Below are 20,174 nucleotides of genomic sequence, written 5' to 3'. Positions count from 1 at the left end.
GTGCAGTATTAGAATCTTTAGAAAGGCTCGAGTTCTCCAGCAGCTAGAGCACGCCTCCTTCTGCGGGTCTCAGATGCTCGAGCTACGCGTCTGGAGGTCGTGGGATACTCCGGCCAGTCGAAGCTGTTGTCTTTCCAGCGGGGCTCGCCAAACTGGTGCGTCGGATCATGAGTCGCCTCTGTACCAAGTCCACAGCGTTCAAGTTGAAGTACGCCGCCCCGTACACGGTCACAGCAAAGGACATAGAGGTCCTGACCGTCATTGGCGAACGAGGCGCCTCCAATCTCTCCGAAGAGATCGATGGTCTGCTTGCGTCGAAAGGTTTGAGCATCGATAATGTCGACATAGTCGGCCTCCTCCGCGGCTACCAGAACTCGCTTCCCAGACCCTAAAGGTGAGAAGCGGAGGCTGCGGACTCCAGCCATCTCAGCGCGGATCGTGCAAACTGGTGTTGAGACGCCTTGACTATTCGTCCAACGCCGTGCATCCCAGATCTTGACCGCCTTGTCCTGGAAACCAGTCGCAACGGTCCATCCGTCATCTGCCCAGTCGCACGCGAAGCCAAAATCTCGGTGACCGGTCAATTCCTGCAGGATCTCACAGCGGCCATCGCCATCTGTGGTAGTAATGATGGCATTGTAGTGATCTCCAACCATAACTCGTAGACGTCGGTCAGGAGACATTGCAGAGCAGTTCAACGGATATGGGAAGATTGACTCGGACAGGAATGTCTCCGACTCGATATCTAGAATGCGAAATCCCGTATCATTGGATGCAAAGGCGGCCCGGGGACTGGATGAGCTTCTCGACAAATGGAGTTGGACGTGGTTTGTAATATTGCTAGCAGCATTCGTAATGGTGCCTTCGTAGCATTGTTCGCTCTCACCCTCCAGATCTGAGTCGAGGCGTCGCAGGCAATACTCGCCGTTGAAGCCTCCCGCAATAAGGATACCATGATCTGCGGCCAATGTCGAGATATGAGTACCCGATGTGTCGAGCATTGTCATAGCCACCCGGCTCTCGCCAGATATGGGGTTGAACTGGTGCACGGTCGAATTGCCTGTGTAGAAAACCTGACTCCTCGAGGTGGAAGCCAGTACGTTACGTAGCTGGAAATGTGACAGGTGGACGTTTCGTCTAACGTCCATGCGTCGGAATCTGAAGAAGCTTTCTGATCGAGGGATGACAACGTCCATGTGCTTGAGACAGAGTTAGGCACTGTAATATCAAAGCCAATCAGGCGGCTGAAAGTCGAATACTCACCTGCCATCTATCGGAGCCGGGCTTGTTCACATAGTTCTTATAGGTCAGTAGGCGCCGCTCCCGCGCTTCTCTCCTCGTTACGCCGAGCTTCATCCAGTCGATACCTTGGAAGTCGAATCTATCTCCCTCGAGATGGTTCACACCGATGAATGGTACACGCTCTGAGGCCTGCAAGTTGACCTGGGGAAGCCATGGATATCGACCCCGCTCTCGCGCCAGGCCCTGCAAGCACCGGCTTTGCCAAGCCCAGTGACGAAGAAAGTCAAAAAGGCCAGGATTCTCTGGTCCCAGAGTGTTAGGATTTGGGTTGCTCAGGGCAGTAGGGTGGTTTCCATCGAATCCTCCCGCCTCGTCAGCGAAGAACCCAGCGAGCTGCTCGAGCTGCTGTGATACCACCGGTGGGTTAGTCGCCTGCGTGGGCACAAATTGGAGTTGGTCCTGCATATCCATAAAGGTATCGAAGGGTATAGGAGGGGCAAAAGCAGCGTCTTCTTGTGGTTGTATGGGATTATCGGTCACGGCGCCGTTGTGTGGGTGACCCAAGTTGGCCATATCCGAATCCTCGTCAGAGGCATCCGTATCGTCCTCGAGTGCTGGGAGCAGCACGCCGTGGAAGCCTCCCTCGTTCATAAGCCACAGAGGAACGCCGCCATCGTCGTCTGACATATCCTCGTCGTAGTCAACACCATGATCCTCCTCTTGCAGTTCTTGCTCGTTTCGGGCGTCTTCGTCCTCCAGGAAGCCGTTGCTGTAGGGGAAGGAGGTATTGCGGGAATCGGCTATTTCGCTCTGCTGATCATCTAATGTCACAGATTGGTTGTCCGCTACGCTCGAAGAATTGTCTCGAACACCTGGAAGAGTGGCACGTGAGGGAGGAAGGCTGGGAGAGGGCGACCCAACGTCGGCCTGGCTGTGATCCACGTACAAACCCGGCCAGTTGGAGTAGGGGGCGGGCGGAGGGGGAGAGGAGTCGAAGTAGTGGTCGTCAGGCCGCATGGCTACTTCTTGTACGGCAGCGGCCTGACAGGTGCGCGCATTTGGTACGGTACAGGATTTCCAGATCCAGCCGATCCGAGCAGACGGACAGACAAACAGACCAGATCAAATCAGCAGGTAGACTAGCGGGCTGACAGTCGCGCAGTGCCGAGTATGAGCTTCTTTCTTTTTCTTCTTGGCCGGCAAGGTGCTTTTCTTTTGGTAATGTCTGAGCTTGCTTATTCCTCAGCCAAGCTTCCTTAACCAACAGGGCAAATCCTGCCCAGTAAGGATTGGGCCCCGACGGGTGGTGATGGTGGCGTTGTTGTTGTCGTCAAGTCACTTGTTGGTTGCAGGTATTTGCTGCAGAGTGATAATTAATTGGACTGGCTGGCAGTTCACTTTTCCCTCGACCTTGGTGTTGTGCGTGCGTGCGTGCGCAGCCGCGATCCTGTCGCTCTGGTGAGGATGAGGGGATACCGGTGTCTTGATGCCCAGGAGAGTTGAGGCAGACAGAAACGCTTCCGGTCGTTTAGACACCTGTAATGGGAGTAGGGGGAGTAGGAGGAGGAGGAGTCGACGATGTTATTACAAAGGAGGATTAGGAAAAGGTGGTGAGATTGAGGTGTGGTGAATGCTGAGGTGTGAGTTCAGCAGCGGCAACAGCAGCAGCGGGGGTCGCTCGGCGCTGCTGAGGCGAGAGAAGCCGCTTGCTTGGTCATGGATGGGAAATGTACTTGAAGTGTCGACGCAGCAAGGTCGTCACTATCACAGTAGACCGGCCCCGGGCACTGACAGGCGTTAACTAAGTTAGCGTTGGAGAGTGGGGACCCTGACGTGGGCAAAACCTAGAATTAGGCAGGTATAGCACAGCATGCCCTACAAAAGGTCGCTAAGGCCATCTACACTAGAACTAATAAGCGTGGGCGTGGGCGTGGGCGTCGGTGCGGGTGCCGGAATGGGTGAGATCCAGGTTAGTGGAGGAGGTTAGCTGGGACCGGTAAAGTGAGCTGTCTCCGGGAAAGCTGCTTTAACCTAGAATGTGAGACATTGCGAAAGGTCCATTCGGTCTGTCGACTTGACTTGACATTGAAGAGGGAGCAAAAGAGCCTGACGGAATTGTGGATGTATCATTAGCCTGGTTGAATTCTAGAGAAGATATCCTCCTGCCTGGCTGGTATCTGCGGTTGCATAGGCCACGGTGCAAAGCTCTCATGCTTGTCAATACAAATGTCCTCAACAGAGACAAGGCCCAGTCAAGAGGACGCAATAAAGAAAACCTCTAGACAAGGTTGCCGAAGATCAGCGCCGCCTCCTCCTTGGCTACCAACTAGCCACACAGATATAACCGGCTACCAGTACTACTGTCTATATGATTGAGTTCCGGTTGACATGTCGATTATCACAGGGCAGCATCCTACTTGCTGGCTGGCTGAGATATCCAAGACATGCCTGAGAAGGCAAATGGGCCGGTAGCACTAATGCTAGTTGCTTAGGTTGGGCCGGGTAGTATTTCATGATGGCTTTGGGCTCTTCACATCGAGATGTCGACTTACACACACCACGCTTACTTACACCTCTGTACTACCCAGTTTCTGCGCAATGTCTGGGAATCTCTTCAGCCGGAAAATCTGCCCTCAGTAATGCCCGTATGAGAGACCCGGAAATAATCACAGGCATCACGGGCAAACCTATGTAAACAGCCAGACAAGTGTTTACTGAGAAGCCCCTCTCTTTCTGTCTATTGCTGAAAGATACCTGGGCAAGCTCGAGGCATGATACCTACCGTCATCACTCAAACACATACATACATACACACATACACACAATGTGAGCTGTCTCCTGCGTTGATTCAGAACTTCCGTTTCCAGCACACGGTGAGTCGCAACACAGGCCCGCTCCTCCATCGTCCATTCTCCGCCGCCGTTGGTGGGCCCCCCGCCCCGACCACGAGTGAGTGAGTGAGGTATAATAATACGCTCTGGCAAAACACAATGTGATAAGTCATATTCACCACCCGTCCGCCGTCATCTCCTGCTCTCCCTCTCTCTTTTTCCCTGACGGACGCCATACTCGGACGAAGTCGACAGTAATCGCTTTTCTCTATTATCTCCAACCAGATGCACGTCCGTAGGGACACCTATCGGAAAGCAGTCCTCGACCAGTTCCGTACAGTTACGTGTCAGGACATGTCAGGACATGTCAGCTTCCCGAGCCATTCGACCGTGCTCTCATTATCGCGCTCTCTCGCCAGAACAGTAGAGACATGTACAGGTCCTATGAAGGCCCGAACTGCCCATTTGGTAGGCTGTCAGATTGTCTGGTCAATTAGCCGAAGGGCTCCCCACCCAGCAGCACAAGGCTCGGCCTGTCGATTATGACAGCTCAGCAACAGCCCTGTGAGCCAGGAGTCACAAGAAGACGAGGCCTTATTATTACCTACTCTTACTCTTACTGTGTTGCATCTCGACCCTGAGTGAGAAAGGATGGAGAGGAAGGGCCCTTGGCCCCTCGTCAGCCCTCACAATTCCCGCGTTCCTTGTCCATGACCAGCCCACTGACATGAGCAAGGCGAACTGATGTCTTGTCCCCTGCTCACGCTCGTTTCCAGGACTCATCTACGGAGCCGGTCTGTCCCTCACCGCCCCTGCCAGCAGCATCTCTCAAGGCCAGCCTCGAGTAAACAAGGCACAGCAGAAAACACAATAGACTCGAGCCAAGGGACAAAGAAAGAGGCGTCCGAAATATGAGTGTCACCACCTCCTGGCCAGCCCAACGCCCCAAAGAGAACGCCCCCCACACCCGCTGCTGGCCGGGAGGGTGACTGCTGCTGCTGGACGAACTTCCGCATTTTGTGTTACCCATCCTGCTGCCTACTTGGGTATAGATCCTTACCCGTTCCAGTCGGCCACTTGCCGCGCGAGACAGGCTCTCTCGAGGACGGGCCAGCCGTCTTTCCTTGTTCTTCTTGTTTTCGTTTCTTGGGGCCCGCCCCGTCCATCGCCAAAGCGTACCAGCAAGCAACTAAGCGAGCAAACCACTCGGAGGCCACCGCCGCCCCGAACCCTGTCCCATTTGCCTCTCTGGCCGCCTGTGAGAGACCCATCGAGCCAAGCAGAGAGGGCCCTGGGGAAGATCCACCCGCGAGTGTCTTGACCGAGTCCAGACAAGCATGGCGGATCTAGGTCCGACTCCTCGGATAGGTGCAAGGACCTCTCGTAGACCCAGGAGACTGCCGCTAACATCATCGCTTGTGGTTTTGCATGTCTGCGATATACTCGTGTCCAAAATGACAGTGGATAATATTATTCTAGCTAGGTGCTGGCGGCTATGTACAGTGCAGTGTGAATTAATAGACATTGTGTTACGCCTTCCATATGCCACCACCTTTATCTTTGGGAGACCAGCAGACGCGCCAAAAACAGTCCACACGAGGCGTTGGAACCCAAGAGCCTGGGGACAAATACCAAAACAAGACCGCCCATATTACAACCGATAATAATGATATTCCATTTTCTCCAACCGCTGATGCTACTGATATTAGACCATTCGCCTAAGCATCCGAATAATACTCGTCGTAGTGCTGGTGTCCAGGTGGCATCGACCACACTTGGCTGCTATTGCTGTGGTGGCCGCCAACAACACTCTCTCGAGAGCCCCAGTACTGGGCTCTCGTCCTTCGGTCACGCTCAAACTCAGCCCATCTCTTCATCGTAATCTTGCTGCTGTCAAACTCGCCCTCGTACTCTATGCCGGCCTTCTTCGTCTTTTCTCCAGCAGTCTTCCTCGTGTCGCCCCAGGAGAAGTCATCGAACTTCCAGAAAGCGTACATCGGGAGGACAAAGTTCCAGATAGGGAGAGAGATCAAGTAAATGAGCATCCAGACCACATAAGACCAGGAGTGCGCAGTCACTACGATCAAGACAGCAGGCAGACCCAGGATCAGTCCAAGCAGAACAAGGGGAATGATCTGTGGCGGAGAATTGACAATTGAGATGATAACTAGGAACAGTTAGCGTCAAACAAGCAATATTGGAGATAATCAATACTTACCAACATAGAATGTGAACGCGATTGCAGCTGGCAGCACAAGTGTACCGATCAAGTCGATGAAGATGACAAACTGCATACTGAAACAGAAGGTACCACAGAGATCTCGCACAAGGACCAGCTCCATCAGGTTGTGAATGGTTGAGTTGATCCATCGTCGTCTCTGGGACAGCAAAACACTAAAGGTATCTGGGACCGTGGTCTTGCACACCGCCTGGGGCACGAAAACTTGCTTACGCTTGGGGAAAGTGCGGAGCATAAGAGTCGTTAGGTAACGATCCTCACCGAGGAGCAGCAGGTTCTTTTTATGCAGGGTATCGACGACATTCTCCGAGTAGTGCTCAACAACGTCGGGATTCGCGAGAATAGGAACCCAGTAGTTCTGTGCACCCTTTGGCGCCTTGATGCGGTACATGCAGAAACAGCCAGGAAGACAAGTAACACCACCGAAAACAGACTCGAAAGACTTCGATTGATGGTGAGAGATGAAATATTCGAACACCTGAATGGCGGAAACCCAGCTCTGGCGTTTGTTGGCGATCTTTGTCTCACCGCAAAGACCCATGATCTCAGGATCCTTGACCATTGCAGAGATCATGTGAGTGAGACTGTCCGGGAAAACCTTGGTATCGGCGTCCACCATGAGAACAGTTTCGTAGAAATCCGGCGATATTCCAGTGACCTTCCACAAGCCATTGAACATCTCGTATTCCAGTTCCGTCATGCGCTCGTCGAACATCACCTTCTGGAGGAAGGACATGAGGATGATCTGACTGTCACGCTTGCCTCGGTTTCCAGGCTTCGACTTGGTATGCTCATCGGGTGTGCCACACTTGACGACAACCATCATCGGCACCCTCTGCTGCTTCTCAAGGGGAATGGCGGACTTAGCGCCGTAGTCATAAAATCCAGCATAGATCTTGGCCATGTTGTGACGCTTGGAACCACTGGCCACGGCCACATAAGAGAAAGCCTCGACCTCTTCGGGAAGAATTGTATGGTCCTTCATCATGCCAAGCACGTAATCAGGAGTAGACATACTCTCACCCTTGCCCTTGATGATACCGTCGCAAATAACTAGGATGACCTTGTGGCTATTGGGATAATCTGTCATGGCGATCGAATCAAGGGTAGTGCGTATACCAAGTTCACCCTCAGAGTAGGCGGTAACAAGACAGATGGAATGAGCCAGAGGGAAACCAAACGGCATCCAATCCGAGGGAGGTTGAGGCACGACGGCTTCATGGATGAAGCCAGCTGGGCCGGGTCCATCAGTTGGGCTGGCAGTGCTAGCGGCATATGGGTCAGACCGCAAGAAACTGCTTCGACTATCGTTGCCTTGAGGGTACATTGAGTTGGGATGGAGGAGTTGCGCGCCAGACGCCTGGCTTGCCATGGTCGTAGGCATTCCAGGTCGTCGAGAGTTCCTCTCTGAACCATAGACAGCTGAGAACCGAGACGTGGTAGGCAAGAATGTACTAGCACGCTTGCTTGTGCGGTCTGAAGATGCACCAGCAACACTGCTACCCACATCCCCAGGGAATCGAGGCGGAGCACGGTAGATATCCTCAGTCCAGTCCTCGATCTGACGGTTACGCTTCCTCTTATCGGCCGTTTGTGAAGTCTTAGCGGCGGCATATGTCTTACTGATGAACCATTGGAAGACCAAGGCCAGCACAAAGCGGGCCACCACGATCGACAGGATGAGAACAAGGGACAGGTAGAGGACAACCTTGGATGCAATACAACCAACGGTCTCTGAGTCCACTGTTCCAACCTTGACGATTTGTTCCAAACACTGAGCCAGATGTTTATCTTCAGAAGACTGGAAAGAATGCGTAATATCGCGGCCGCGAATTGCCTGGTTGGCAGCTGTGCTTGTGTCCCTCAATTCCTTGAAACGATCAGGATAAGCGACCTGGCTGTCGTTGAACCAGTTCAACAAGTTTAGGTCAAGGACGTTGCCGGAATACACTATGAGGTTACGAGAGCTGTTCTTGATATCATCCCAAGTGAAATAAACATCAGCAGCGCCGTTCAATTGCAGATAGAAAGTATCGCGAGACGCGACTGTGGTATGACATGCGTAGCCGAGGTAGTATTCAAAAGTCTTGTTGGGTTCAGTCGACCCGTCCTGGTTGAAAGGCTTGCACGGGAAATACCATGCCAAGTTATCGTCTGAATCTGTCGGAACGTCGGAGCCCTCTGCCAGGGTGATGAGTCCCTTGCATTTGCCATTGACGTTTTGGAAGAGGAAGCTGCCGTCTTGGCCGCCGTGTTTCTCAGGCAAGTCGTAAAGTACGTTCGCGCCGGATCCATCAAGACGTTTCGGGATTCCTTCAGCAGCAGGATGGTGGGAGTTAGTCAGGTCGTAGGCGGTGCCATGGAAAATCATGTAACCAGTGTCCACTTTGTTGACTCGCAGCTTCAACGGGGGTGTACTGCAAACAGCTTGTGTGAATCCGAATGTCAGGAAACCAACGACACCCATGATGAACAAAATAATGCTGATCAGGCCCATTTTCTCTCTCCAGGCCCTTGCTTGTGCTTTTGACGACTTGCCAAAACACTTTAGGACGAAATCAGGACACCAAAAGGTGACGATGGCGCAGTAGACATTCCAAAAGTTCGGAGGCCGTATGACCTCGATCTCTTTTGGCTTCTTGTGTTCTCTCTTCTTAATTTTCCCACCCTGACTCGTCCTTCGGGAAACCCTACGCCTGGCTCCTGATTTTTCAGCTTCGCCACTATTCGATCTGCTCGGGAAATCCCTTGATGGTGAAGTATCTGAGATGGCGTCACCAGCATGAGATCCGGAGATGTCGGTGGTGCCCTCAAGATCCTCAAAAATGGGGTCGTTGCCGGTTGAAGACGGCAGAACGTTCATTTTTGCAGCATGCTTTCGGTAATGGTAGTTTGGGTGGTCTTTTCCAATTCTGTTCCTCTCAGGTCGAATGAGACTGCGCTTTCGCTGAAAAGGCTGGTCTGACGGGGTCAGAGGCTCGTTCGGGGGTGGCGATAAAGGCATCCTCTCTACATTTCCGTTAGGAGACTGAATCGTCTCGGCGAAAGAGCTCGTTGAAGGCGCACGTTGATGACCCTGCCCAGTTACTGGGTGATACCCTCCTGCCTCGACATCAGCCTGCCGTCGCCGTGACGGAGACGATCGGTAGGCATTTCGGTCGTAGGAGGGGTTTGCACCAGGTCGCTCGGGGAGAGACATTGTCCTGAACTCGCAGTGGTCAGTCAAGGTCTTGTTTAAAGACGGTAGTACGTCGAGAAGAATGGGGACTTCACCCTCTCGGGAAGAAAGGAGCGGAAAACTCTTGTCGCGTCAGGGCACTTTTGTCGACCGTGCACGGCTTGTTTTGGGCAAACGCAGTAGAGAGACGATGGGGGTTTGGAAAACGAAAGTGTTTGGCTCAGGCACAGTGCAACGAAACGACTGACAACCTGACCTTTTTGGTGTTGAGAACTTGAGACTTACAGAAAAGGTGTGTTATGGCGAGGAAGCCACCGTAACGACAGTAACTGTGGATATATTGGCAATCCCTGGTATAGCGAGGGGTTCCCTTAGGTGATGTTATGGCGCTGCTGCAGAGCACCGGCGCCAACGAATACAGGAGGCAATTGGGCCGAGAGGGTTGCAGACGGAGGCTGAGCTGGTACCCCCAAAGGCCGGTAGTCACTCCCGCTTCCAAGTTCTGCACCTGGTCACGAAGGTATAGCGTTCCAGCCCTGATCCCCTCTCAAGCCTTCATCGGTAATGCGGTGGATGCAGCCCGGCGGCGTAATATAGTATCACCTGGAGACACAGCAAATGTCAGGCTCGACCGCGAAGATGCCGCAGGTGAGGCGGCTGAGTTGAACAGGCGGTTTCAGAGGGCAACCGACCGAAAGGTTGTGTTTTCAGCGGCTAGATCGATCACTGCCAGGCAGGCTGCAAGAGGAGCAGACTTGCGGTGTTTCGTAGGATGGGCTTGGAAATCGGCGGTTCGGTAGTGGTAGTCAATGCAGCACAGTAGTGGCAGGCACTGGCGTCAAAATAGCCCAGCAACGCCCAGTGTTGCAACTATTGAATGGATATCCCCAGGAAAGAAGACAATAGTTGAATGCGGAGAAAGATGAAGCGATCGACTGACAGACGAAAAAGGGAAACGAGACGGGAAACGAGCGAGGGTGATTGTGATGATGATGTTGTTAGGGAATGGCTCTCCTTTCCAAGCGTCGTCGCTGTGGAAATCGGCGTGCGTTGGTGGTGGATGAAAAGGAAGGCGCGGTGCATGCTGCAAAGCAGGTTCTTTTTTCCTTCCTGCCCGGGTCTCCCTACCTTCCTTGGGAGCTACAGTATAGTGCCAGTATGTGCTGCGGTGCCCCATCCTTTTTGCCCTTGGCCCCCCTATACGGTGCTACGCAGCGCAGTAACGTTAGCAGGCCCCGTGCCATTTCCATGTTTTTACACCAATTTTTCGTATAGCGACGCATAAACAAGTATCCAGTACCGGGCCTGCACTCACAGTGGCGCTAACCATGCAGGGCGAGCCAAGCTAATTGAGATCGCGGAAGTATCTCCTGCTACTGATTCTCCCTGACAACTATGGCACCTTCATCAAAGATACTTCGACCAGCCAGACTCCCGAGGCCTTGTGCGATCAGCCACGCCGTCGAGCTTCTATTTCGGACACGATCGCCCCATTGTTGGCCCGTCGACAGGCTCTTGCAAGCGCAAAGCTGGGGTAAAGGTACCAGGCACCATGACGCTACTTTGCTTGCGTCTCTCATACGCATACGAACCCCCCTACTGAAGGGGGAGGTTAGGTGACCTTAGGTACACAGTAGTGTGGGCGCTGACATCAGAGCCCCTGGACGAGCCCTCGTTGCCTTTCATTCATCATGTGTGCGCTTGTTGGCCAGCCCCTTGGGTCGAGGCTCGTGTTGGTGTTGCTATCCCCCCAGCCCTTTTGTAAACTTAAACTTTCTATAGCCACAATCCGATCCTTGATGGGCGCGTGGGTGTATGCGGAAAGGAGCGCGTCTTTCCGAGGGCAATGGCATGCATCCAGCATTCCAATGGGACGTCAACCTCGCTCTGAACAAGGAGGCCCTTCCTGTCAGTGGCCCGCCTCACCTTATCTGCACTGCTTGCTCAGCTTCTAGGCTGGATCTTGCCGACCGTGGCGAGCGTGGCTTTGGGCCCTGTCTCGGCCACCTACGTTTTGCAGTCATGCATGCGCGTACCCATCTCCGACTACGAGAGGCTGCCCTGTCAGAAGCCAGAACAGACCTCTCTGTGGTGCATTCACCCAGAAGTGGCCCACGACATCAAGATCAAGATCTGGTAGCGCACAAAAGTGGAAGCATCGTCTTGGCTCCGTCTTTCGAACGCTGTCGTCGGCTTTGTCACAGATGCGCGGGGTTAATATAAACCTGCCTCTTCCCGCCGTGCATGTACCAGTAGCGGGCCAAGCAGCGAATCCAACCAGACTTACACGAAGCCTAGGAACGCTTACTACACCAGTGTTATTGCAGATCAAGCAGCAGCGCACACTCTCTTCCGTATTCAGCCATTTTTATGAGACGGCATCAGACCAATACTAAAGCCTCAAAGGAACTCAATGACGCGGTTCTCAGATGAATGCAGGCTTTCCTTTTTGAGGGCTCCGAAAAACAAACCTCTCTTCCAGTTTCAGAAGCTGTCTTCCGAATAGTGAACCCGTCCATGAATCCTAAGCCCGGTCAGTGAGAATATGCCAGCGTGGCTGCCTTTAACGTATGCTCAGGAGGTATCGAGTGAGGCAAAGAGTCCTACTGGTAAGACATGTGGTAATATTTCAAAAAGTGAGGTACTCGTTCACAGATCTCCAAACTTCCACAAGGTGTGCTCCCGCGGGTCAGGTAGCCAATACAGAAAATGTAGATACAACCCAGAAGTAAGACTCATCCAAGCAATAACACGAAGGCTGGCTCTAAGAAATTAGACCACAGTGAGCTGAGTGCAGAATTGACGTCAGCCAGGAGTTGGCGCCAGATTATATCTACACTTCACCCGGTGTGAGGAGACATCTTGTCCCGGTAGGGAGGCTGATATGTGAGACCGCCTCTTGGTTCGAAAGATTCCGATCTGCAAGAAAAGCATTCCCTCCATCGCCTGTTTCCCGGTCACACTGATAGACTACGACCACCCGCGTCATAAGATCACAATGTCTTGGTATGAAAGAGCCGTTCTTTGAGGCTGGCTCGGCTGGATAGTCGGTAGAGCTAGTTGATCATAACTATTTATGAATCGGCCGTTGCGGCTCAAGCCAAATCATCGAAGGCAGACATGACGACATGGCTTCTATGAAACATCCATGCAATCCGCCTTCACTATGGATATATGGCTCGACAGTCGTTATGGGTCCTTCAGCACGTGTATCGCGCGCGGCGCCTGGGGAGAGATTGTGAGCATCAAAACATGAAACGCACAAGACTCAGCTCTCAGAATGCTTCTTCACTTAGTCCTAGAGATTCTGCGCTACGATTGGCTCCGAGGGACTAGGCAGGTACGGCCGGTCCGTCATATCGAAATACGAAGACGCTATGAAAGCGTGGCCGCTCAGATGTAGATGTACCCGCACGTTCCGGTACATGTGGCTTTCGTTGAGAGAACTCGCTGTCCGGCATGCCTCTCTTCCGCAATGTTCACTTTTGATCTTCCCAGTGAGGCTGCGAGTCAGTTGTACTGCTAACTCCACTGGACTCCTCAGAATTCTCGTCATCCCACGTCAACTGTTGTCAAATGCATCCCACTTTAGAGGGAAATCTTTGCTAGAGAGATCCATTCGCCATTCGAGGGAGATGATCGCAGGGAGCAGTTTAGATGACACTGCCGAAACGTCCTCGAGCTAATGAGCGCGGACTCTTCTTTCTCTCCGTAAATAATCTCCTGCTGAGCTGAGGCCGCAAGGGTAGACTTGCGGGGTGAGCAGAGCAGAAACGCACGCAGGGTATTTTCAAATAATTTACTCTACGAGGGGAGCCAGGGAGCCAGGGTACGGGCGCCTCCACCAACCGTTAGCCGTGAACGCCACTTAGGATTTCCTCATTGGGCGGCTGCAGAAGAAAGGGACCTCCAGGGCTGCTGCGGCCGACCTAACACGACATATGCACCTCTGCACAAATCGGTACTCCTCCGATTTCTTTTGCTGGTTCTGACGTGGGTCGGGGAATGTGGCACAAGAGAAAATACTTCTGGCCAGGAGGTTAACACCAAGTCGTCTTCCATTCGTGTTTTTTGCTAGTGTCCTGGCCTCGAAGAAAGAGAAAAAGGGATAGGCGGGTCGAAAATGAACGGTACCAGGGCTCGTACTGCTGACCGAAAGAAGGGTAGTGTAGTATTTGCAAGGAGATCTTCAAGGGGCCAAGGCTTCCAAGCCATATTCCGTACGGCGTTTTAGAAGCACATGAGGCACAGAACCCCGCCGTACCGTAGCGCACACATGCACATTCAACCCCATCAAGGAATTCATCCATCGCCCAACCTCGTGATGGGACGCTGGCGACAGGGTATCTTTCTTCAAAAGTCGGTGACAGTCATATGTTGTACGAGCTTTGGTGTTGCCGGAATCCGTAGGATCCTTCAATTGGGAGTCAACCGATCTGCCCTGGCGTATACTCTACCTTTTCCTTAGCCTTTTCCGCGCGTACGCAGTACGCCTTGTAGAGCACCCGACTCCTTTCTCCCGTCCCAATTTTTGGCGTTGATCAGAGCCAACGGGAGCTGTGGGCAAGCGAGTCTTATGGGGCGCTGAACAGCTAGGCCGGGCTGGCAATGGCCAAGCATCCACGAGTAGCGTGCTTTTATGGACAAAGAAGGCATTTCTAGGGACTTTAGAATCGAATTTGTGAAGCTATGCGCTTGGGGCACCTGTCCAAGCTTTTCAAGGGCATATGAGCAGTAACACATCCCTTTAGTCGTCATATGTATTGGCACTCTCATCAATCCTAAGCAGGGGTTGTGGCCAGCATTCCCAGTTTCTGCAGTCGGATTAACGTTGGTGCCGTCGTGGTCCTGCCAAGTTTGAGCCAAAGGGATGTGGAATTCCTGACATGGTCGGGTTTGATACAGATGAGCTCTGGAATTGCGGTTCCAGAAATGAAGATGTCTCTCCTGTTATACCACGCTCGGCATAGGCCATCTCGGTAGTTCACACCTTGCGAGCATCCGGCGAGGTCATCCTCTTGTTAGAGTCGGAGAGGGAGAGATGACTTGTAAGAATGAAGCCGATGATTCCATTGCTCGAGAACAGCACGTCAGGGCTCCCTTTTCCTGAATGGACCCTTGATGGTCGCCTGCGAGCAGGGGTTGCAAGATGAGGGATCGACCGCAGAATGTAGCAGCCACTTACAAGCCTGGGCAGCGCATCGCGCCATACCACAGTAGTTCTTTGCGCACTCGCTCGGTCTGACGCTGGCTGGCGCTCAGGAGAGGGTCAAAAGGCTAGTTCGTCGTCCATCATCCATCTGGGCAACGAAATGGAGGGGAGCCGTGGGCGGCGGGAGTACTGGTACCTCTCGTATACCGACTGACCCAAGGCGCCTAGCGCCATTTGTGACAGTTCTAAATTTGAGCGGTGGAAACGAGATGGGTGCTTTTTATGTCCATAATAGCTTGAGCGGCTTCTGCGGGAGGATCTTCTGCACTACCTCACACTACACTTGGTCCCCTAGTGTATGAAATTTTCCTGACCCTCCACAGCATCATGCATGTTTTCCGAGTAGAATCGATCACCTGAGGTCATTGGAGCTTACGCTACACACTAACACCGTTTAGACGATTGCTCAGCTTCTGTATGCGGGCGGCTCTTGAGTCGAGAGGTTTCGATGTATGCCTTTTCCAACCAAAAGCTTAAAACGACTGCGCGGGAGAACAGGAACAGCATCAGGGACAGGAACAAAGGACACACTTTCACGGCCCGACAATTATCGGGGAAGTATTGGAGCTAGTACCTTTCTTTGTGCGGTAGTGGACGAGGCACTACCCGATCGTCGCGCCGACACAGAACCCCCCGAAGACCAAACTTTGTAAAGTTTGGTGGAAGGGCGGTGGTTCCGAGCGAGCGGTAAAAGAGGTACGGTAGTTGCTGTATTGCGTCGTATATGTGGCTTGTGTTTTACTGGGAACAGGTATCTTGTGCTGCCGTCATCGTGTCCCGAATGTGCAGCTTGCTGCCATAAGGATCTTTTTTGGCTCTGTTGTGCGACGCCGTTCCATCGTGATCAGCCTCGTTGCTCTGTCGATGAATCGAACAGAGGCAGAGAGATGCCTGCACTGTAGATGTGGATGTGCAGAGATGCATGCCTTTGCGTGTCGATACCTGCCGACGTATATTAGTCCCGTCCTGACTGACTGGCTGGCTGACTGACTAAGGTTTCATTGCCCGCCGCATGCCACAGCAAAACGGTCTACCAGTATTTAGCTCCATCGTGAATTGCTAGGTACTACACAAGTAGAGGCGATTGTGCATATGTCCGGGCGGTCGGCACACAGACACACAACAGACTGGACATTGCTAGTCGTAGAAGTCGAGCAGTTTATGGATGATGCTAGAGGAGCAGAGACGTACCTGCTAGTGCACGTAGTAGTGCTAGGTACCCGTTCCATGTTTGTTTGCCCTTACGTATGAGCTACACGAGGTTGGAGTCTCGAGGCTGGCTGGCGCCTTCCCCAAGCGCAACGCTGGAAACTTGGGCCCTGGACTCTCAGTCTGCCTCACCTCGAGGTACCGGTACATGGCCATGCCCTGGCCTTGGCCTGCAGTTAGTTCCCTTTCCTGCCCAGCAGCAGAGCAGCAGCACTGCATGCACCTCGACCTACCTACCTACCCTCAACCCTCCGCTCCCTCCTCAAGTCCACTCACTCACCCTCGCACGTAGCTATTCTCCTGCCCTACGTGTGTGACCGACGCTCGCTCAGCTCTTTTTTTCGCAAGACTTCTACGTCGTATACTCTCTCATCTTCAGTTTCCAGGCAACAGATTTTACTTTTTAACTCTCTCGATCGACCGGCCGACCGGGTTCTCTTTTTGTTGAAAATAGACAGCAGCTCCTCTAACCGCACGATTCCGCAATTAGAATTATCCGCTGTTTCAAGACGCAATACATTCTTTCCACGACAATCGCTCGCTCGCTGCTCGTCCAGACAGCCTCTTTCGACAGCTGTATTATCTTCGTCGGCCTCTACGGCTCACAATCGACGCATACACTCTTCTTCCGAGCACACGGAAATAAGAAAGAGAGCTACAAGCTCCAATGCATGCGAGGGGGCCACTTTCAGCATAACCCAGTGCACAACCAGCACTCCTCCGAACTAGACGACATCCCCTACACCGGCGGCGAGGCCTGCTGCTGTCGGCGAGGTCTGTCCTCGTAGGACGCCATCGAGACATTTCCCCATTCACATCCACGATGGCGAGCGTAGAAGCCTCACCGCCGCGGTCCTCCTCCGCTGCTTCCAACCCCATCCGACGAAAACCTCTGCCGAGCCTCTCCCCGGAACGCTCTGACTGGAGTCACGACGGCAAGCCGTTGCCTACCGTGCCCATACCCCAATCGTCACGGGTGGGCCAAGCTCCGGTCTCCCCGGTGAGGGTCAACTTCCAGCCGGAAAACTGGGCACAGCCTTCGAGCGCAACCATTGAGACGAGGGAGTCCTATGTGGAGCCGCACCGCGCGTCCAACTCCCTCGACCGGGAACTGCCCAAGACTCCTGATGCTCCAGCGCCTCCACCACACAGTCCAAGATATGAACAAACCCGGCAATCGAGCATGACGCGGCAAGCCGCGACTGCGACCATCAAGCTGCTCCCACCGTTGGACACGGCGCCGGCGGAGTCCACACAGAATAACCTATTAAGTCCCGCCAGTGCGAGCCCGAGTCACGGTCTAGACATATCGTTCTCTCAGGGCTCTCTAGGACAAGATAGCCTCAGTCTAGACCCAGACAACGTCAGCTTGCCTCGGGCTCAAGACGAGAATCGGCATAGCCGGGACACCGACACCACCAACACTACCGCCAGTACCTCGCAACAGCAAGCTTCAAACGAGTCATCCGCGACGACAAGTGCTAGCTCAGTCTCTGGGACCAATGAGGCAGGGGACAGTCAGAAGATTTCGGAGGAGGATTCTCTCGAAAGCTCGATCATCGAAGAGGGGCTACCGCATAATCACTCGGTACCACAACTTCAATATCACCACCAATCTTTCCTCCCGAGAACACGGAGCTTGGTTCAAGATCAGGATCCCAGGATAGCCTCAACTCCTGACTTGATCGACCATGGCGCTGCTATCAACCGCCATCTCACACCAACCTCCTACTATGTTGGCAGGCGGACTTCCTTACCTCGCCCTCAGTCATCCTACTCTGTATTCTCGGATTTCGGCCCACGTGGTCGCTCTCCCGGTTTATATGGCAACTCCCAAGCGCGTGCCCCGTCTGCGCATTCACGGAAGTCACCAGATACGCGGCCCTCCTCCTACGCTGAATTACTCAACGTTCCCTATCCGCAACCTGCTCCAGCACCCATCAGCTTCGACAATTCCCAATTACGCAACGCCGTTGGGTCCAATGCCTCCCTTCTGAGCTCCCAGAAAACTTTGGAGATGTACAGGCAGAATGTGAAGAAAACCAACGATTTCTCCATTCAGTATTCCTTTGCCGTATTTCTGATTTCCACTGCTCAAGAACAAGGCTTGAACTTTGATGATGTTAAGAGGAAACCAAGTCCGAAACCTCTAAGAGATCATGAAAGTCCTTATGTGGAAGGTTCAACTGCGTCGCCACATGACTTGGTGCGGGAGGCGCGCGCCATATTGCAAAAGCTCGCCAATGCTGGATATCCCTTCGCGCAGTATTATCTTGCAGATGGATACGCTTCTGGGCTGTTCAGCAAAGGGAAGGAGGACTACAACTCCGCGTTCCCCCTGTTTGTTCTCGCCGCCAAGCACGGTCACGCGGAGTCTGCATATCGGACCGGCTTGTGTTACGAGTTCGGCTGGGGCTGTCGGAAAGACCCCGCAAAAGCTGTCCAGTTCTTGCGAACTGCTGCTTCCAAAAGACATCCTGGCGCCATGACTAGGTTAGGAAAGGCTTGCTTGTCTGGAGATCTGGGCGAGAAGCGGTACAGGGAGGGCATCAAGTGGCTCAAGCTTGCGACCGAGTCAGCTGATACGATCTATAACGCGGCTCCATATCATCTCGGGTGCTTGTACGAAACAGGCTATGGTGATGACATCTTCAAAGACGAAAGCTACGCTGCCGAGTTGTTCACGCAGGCTGCGGATCTCGGCCATCCGGAAGCCAATTACCGCATGGGCGATGCCTATGAACACGGAAAGTTAAACTGTCCCAGAGATCCAGCACTCAGCGTTCATTTCTACACGGGAGCTGCCGAACGGGGTCATGCCGCTGCCATGATGGGTCTTTGTGCCTGGTACATGGTTGGAGCAGAGCCTATCTTGGAGAAGGATGAAGAGGAAGCTTATGAGTGGGCCCGCCGGTCCGCAGAGCTAGGTAAGATTCTCCCCTTCCCCGTCTTCAAGTACTTCAAAATACTTCTATCATCCTGTAACCCCCAAAGAGAAACATGCAATTGCTAACTAGACACAGGATATGTCAAGGCAGAGTATGCTGTTGGCTATTTCACTGAAATGGGCATTGGCTGTCGAAGGGATATCCTGGAAGCCAACGTCTGGTACGTAAAGGCAGCAGATGCTGGGGACGAGCGTGCCAAACAACGACTTGCTGCTATTCGCGCAGCAATCAGTGGCGGCACGCCGATGGAGGTTGCTCCTCCACGTAATGGCAAAATCAAGAAGACCGGTGCAGAGAAGGACGAGAACTGCGTTATAATGTGATGAATGCACGACGAACGAAGACGACAACGCATTGATCTCCTAGTGCTTTGGTGGACTGTTTCAACCCCCCAGAACGTCGAGTACACTTCACATCTTGGATACGGACCGAGTTATTGCTTGCATAGTGTTTGACTGCAGTCGGAGTGCACAGATACCTCCTGCTTAATCCTTTTAGTCGTTTATTGCGCGACTCCCGACATCTCTCTGTCTTTCCGGCTGGATTTGGTGGCCGTCTTCTCTCAGAAAATCATTGGCTCGGGTTGGAAAATTCGGGAATTTGTCAGGGGAGACTTTCCCTCTCTCCTTGTCCGAGGGTCTCCTTAACTCATCGTGTCTGGTTTTTGGGGCTCCATTGCATTTGCATGTCACGAGGATGGGCTGGAGCGGAGGGCTTTAATCGAGCCTGCTGCTTTCTTTGTTGCCCGCCCGTGCGCACTCGGCGTTTATACAGAAATCCTTTTTAAAAACACACAGTTGTACATAGTACAAAATAATAATCTGCTCCGTTGATCTGGAGGTTCCTGGCAAGTCTTGTCGTCTTTGTCCTGACTGCGAATTTTTGACCGTGACATGGTTGGTGTAGGACAAGAGATCCTCATATATAGCTTCGAAAGCTGCAAGGACTTCGCCAACTATGGATAGTCTACACGCACGGTCATTTCTAGAGAAGCAGTTTCATGGTTCGTTTCTAAAATAACAAAATGCTCGACGTTGGTGTGTTTCTCCAATAGAAACCTTGCGTAGGGGAAGCAATGCGTATCTTGAGCGACAACGCATGGCCCACAAGCGGGAGATTGACATGGCTGGTTAAGCATGCAGCCTCTGCATCCGACTTCACCACGAGAGGACATTATAGATCAATGCAGAGTTGGCTGAGCGTTGCTGTTCTGGCTCCGTTGCTCAGGATTCGGCACGACTAGACGACCAGCGACTAGTCCAACGCAGAGGGATGCTGGCATTGCCCCTTTCCCCAGGATCTTGAGCGCTCCCGG

General features: G+C 53.0%; 3 protein-coding genes across 3 annotated transcripts; 1 reads left to right on the top strand and 2 right to left on the bottom strand.

Moving 5' to 3' along the window:
- Positions 1-17: 17 nt before the first annotated feature.
- On the bottom strand, positions 18-2,259 carry UCRPA7_7560 (putative wd repeat-containing protein; the record flags this gene model as incomplete). The annotated part of the gene is made up of 3 exons (XM_007920088.1): positions 18-1,199; positions 1,264-2,063; positions 2,193-2,259. The coding sequence occupies 3 exons, from the start codon at positions 2,257-2,259 to the stop codon at positions 18-20; spliced, it is 2,049 nt and encodes a 682-aa protein (XP_007918279.1).
- A 3,532-nt stretch (positions 2,260-5,791) lies between these two features.
- Positions 5,792-9,175, bottom strand: UCRPA7_7559 (putative chitin synthase 4 protein; the record flags this gene model as incomplete). Its single annotated transcript, XM_007920087.1, has 2 exons — positions 5,792-6,240; positions 6,292-9,175. The coding sequence occupies 2 exons, from the start codon at positions 9,173-9,175 to the stop codon at positions 5,792-5,794; spliced, it is 3,333 nt and encodes a 1,110-aa protein (XP_007918278.1).
- An 8,559-nt stretch (positions 9,176-17,734) lies between these two features.
- UCRPA7_7558 (putative protoplast regeneration and killer toxin resistance protein) lies at positions 17,735-19,182 on the top strand (the record flags this gene model as incomplete). The annotated part of the gene is made up of 3 exons (XM_007920086.1): positions 17,735-17,759; positions 17,846-18,838; positions 18,935-19,182. The coding sequence occupies 3 exons, from the start codon at positions 17,735-17,737 to the stop codon at positions 19,180-19,182; spliced, it is 1,266 nt and encodes a 421-aa protein (XP_007918277.1).
- Positions 19,183-20,174: the final 992 nt, after the last annotated feature.

The sequence above is a fragment of the Phaeoacremonium minimum genome (genome assembly GCF_000392275.1).
Source record: "Phaeoacremonium minimum UCRPA7 unplaced genomic scaffold PA7_03_scaffold_541, whole genome shotgun sequence".
In the NCBI taxonomy this organism is placed as follows: Eukaryota; Fungi; Ascomycota; class Sordariomycetes; order Togniniales; family Togniniaceae; genus Phaeoacremonium; species Phaeoacremonium minimum.
This window is presented reverse-complemented; position numbering and strand designations above follow the sequence as displayed.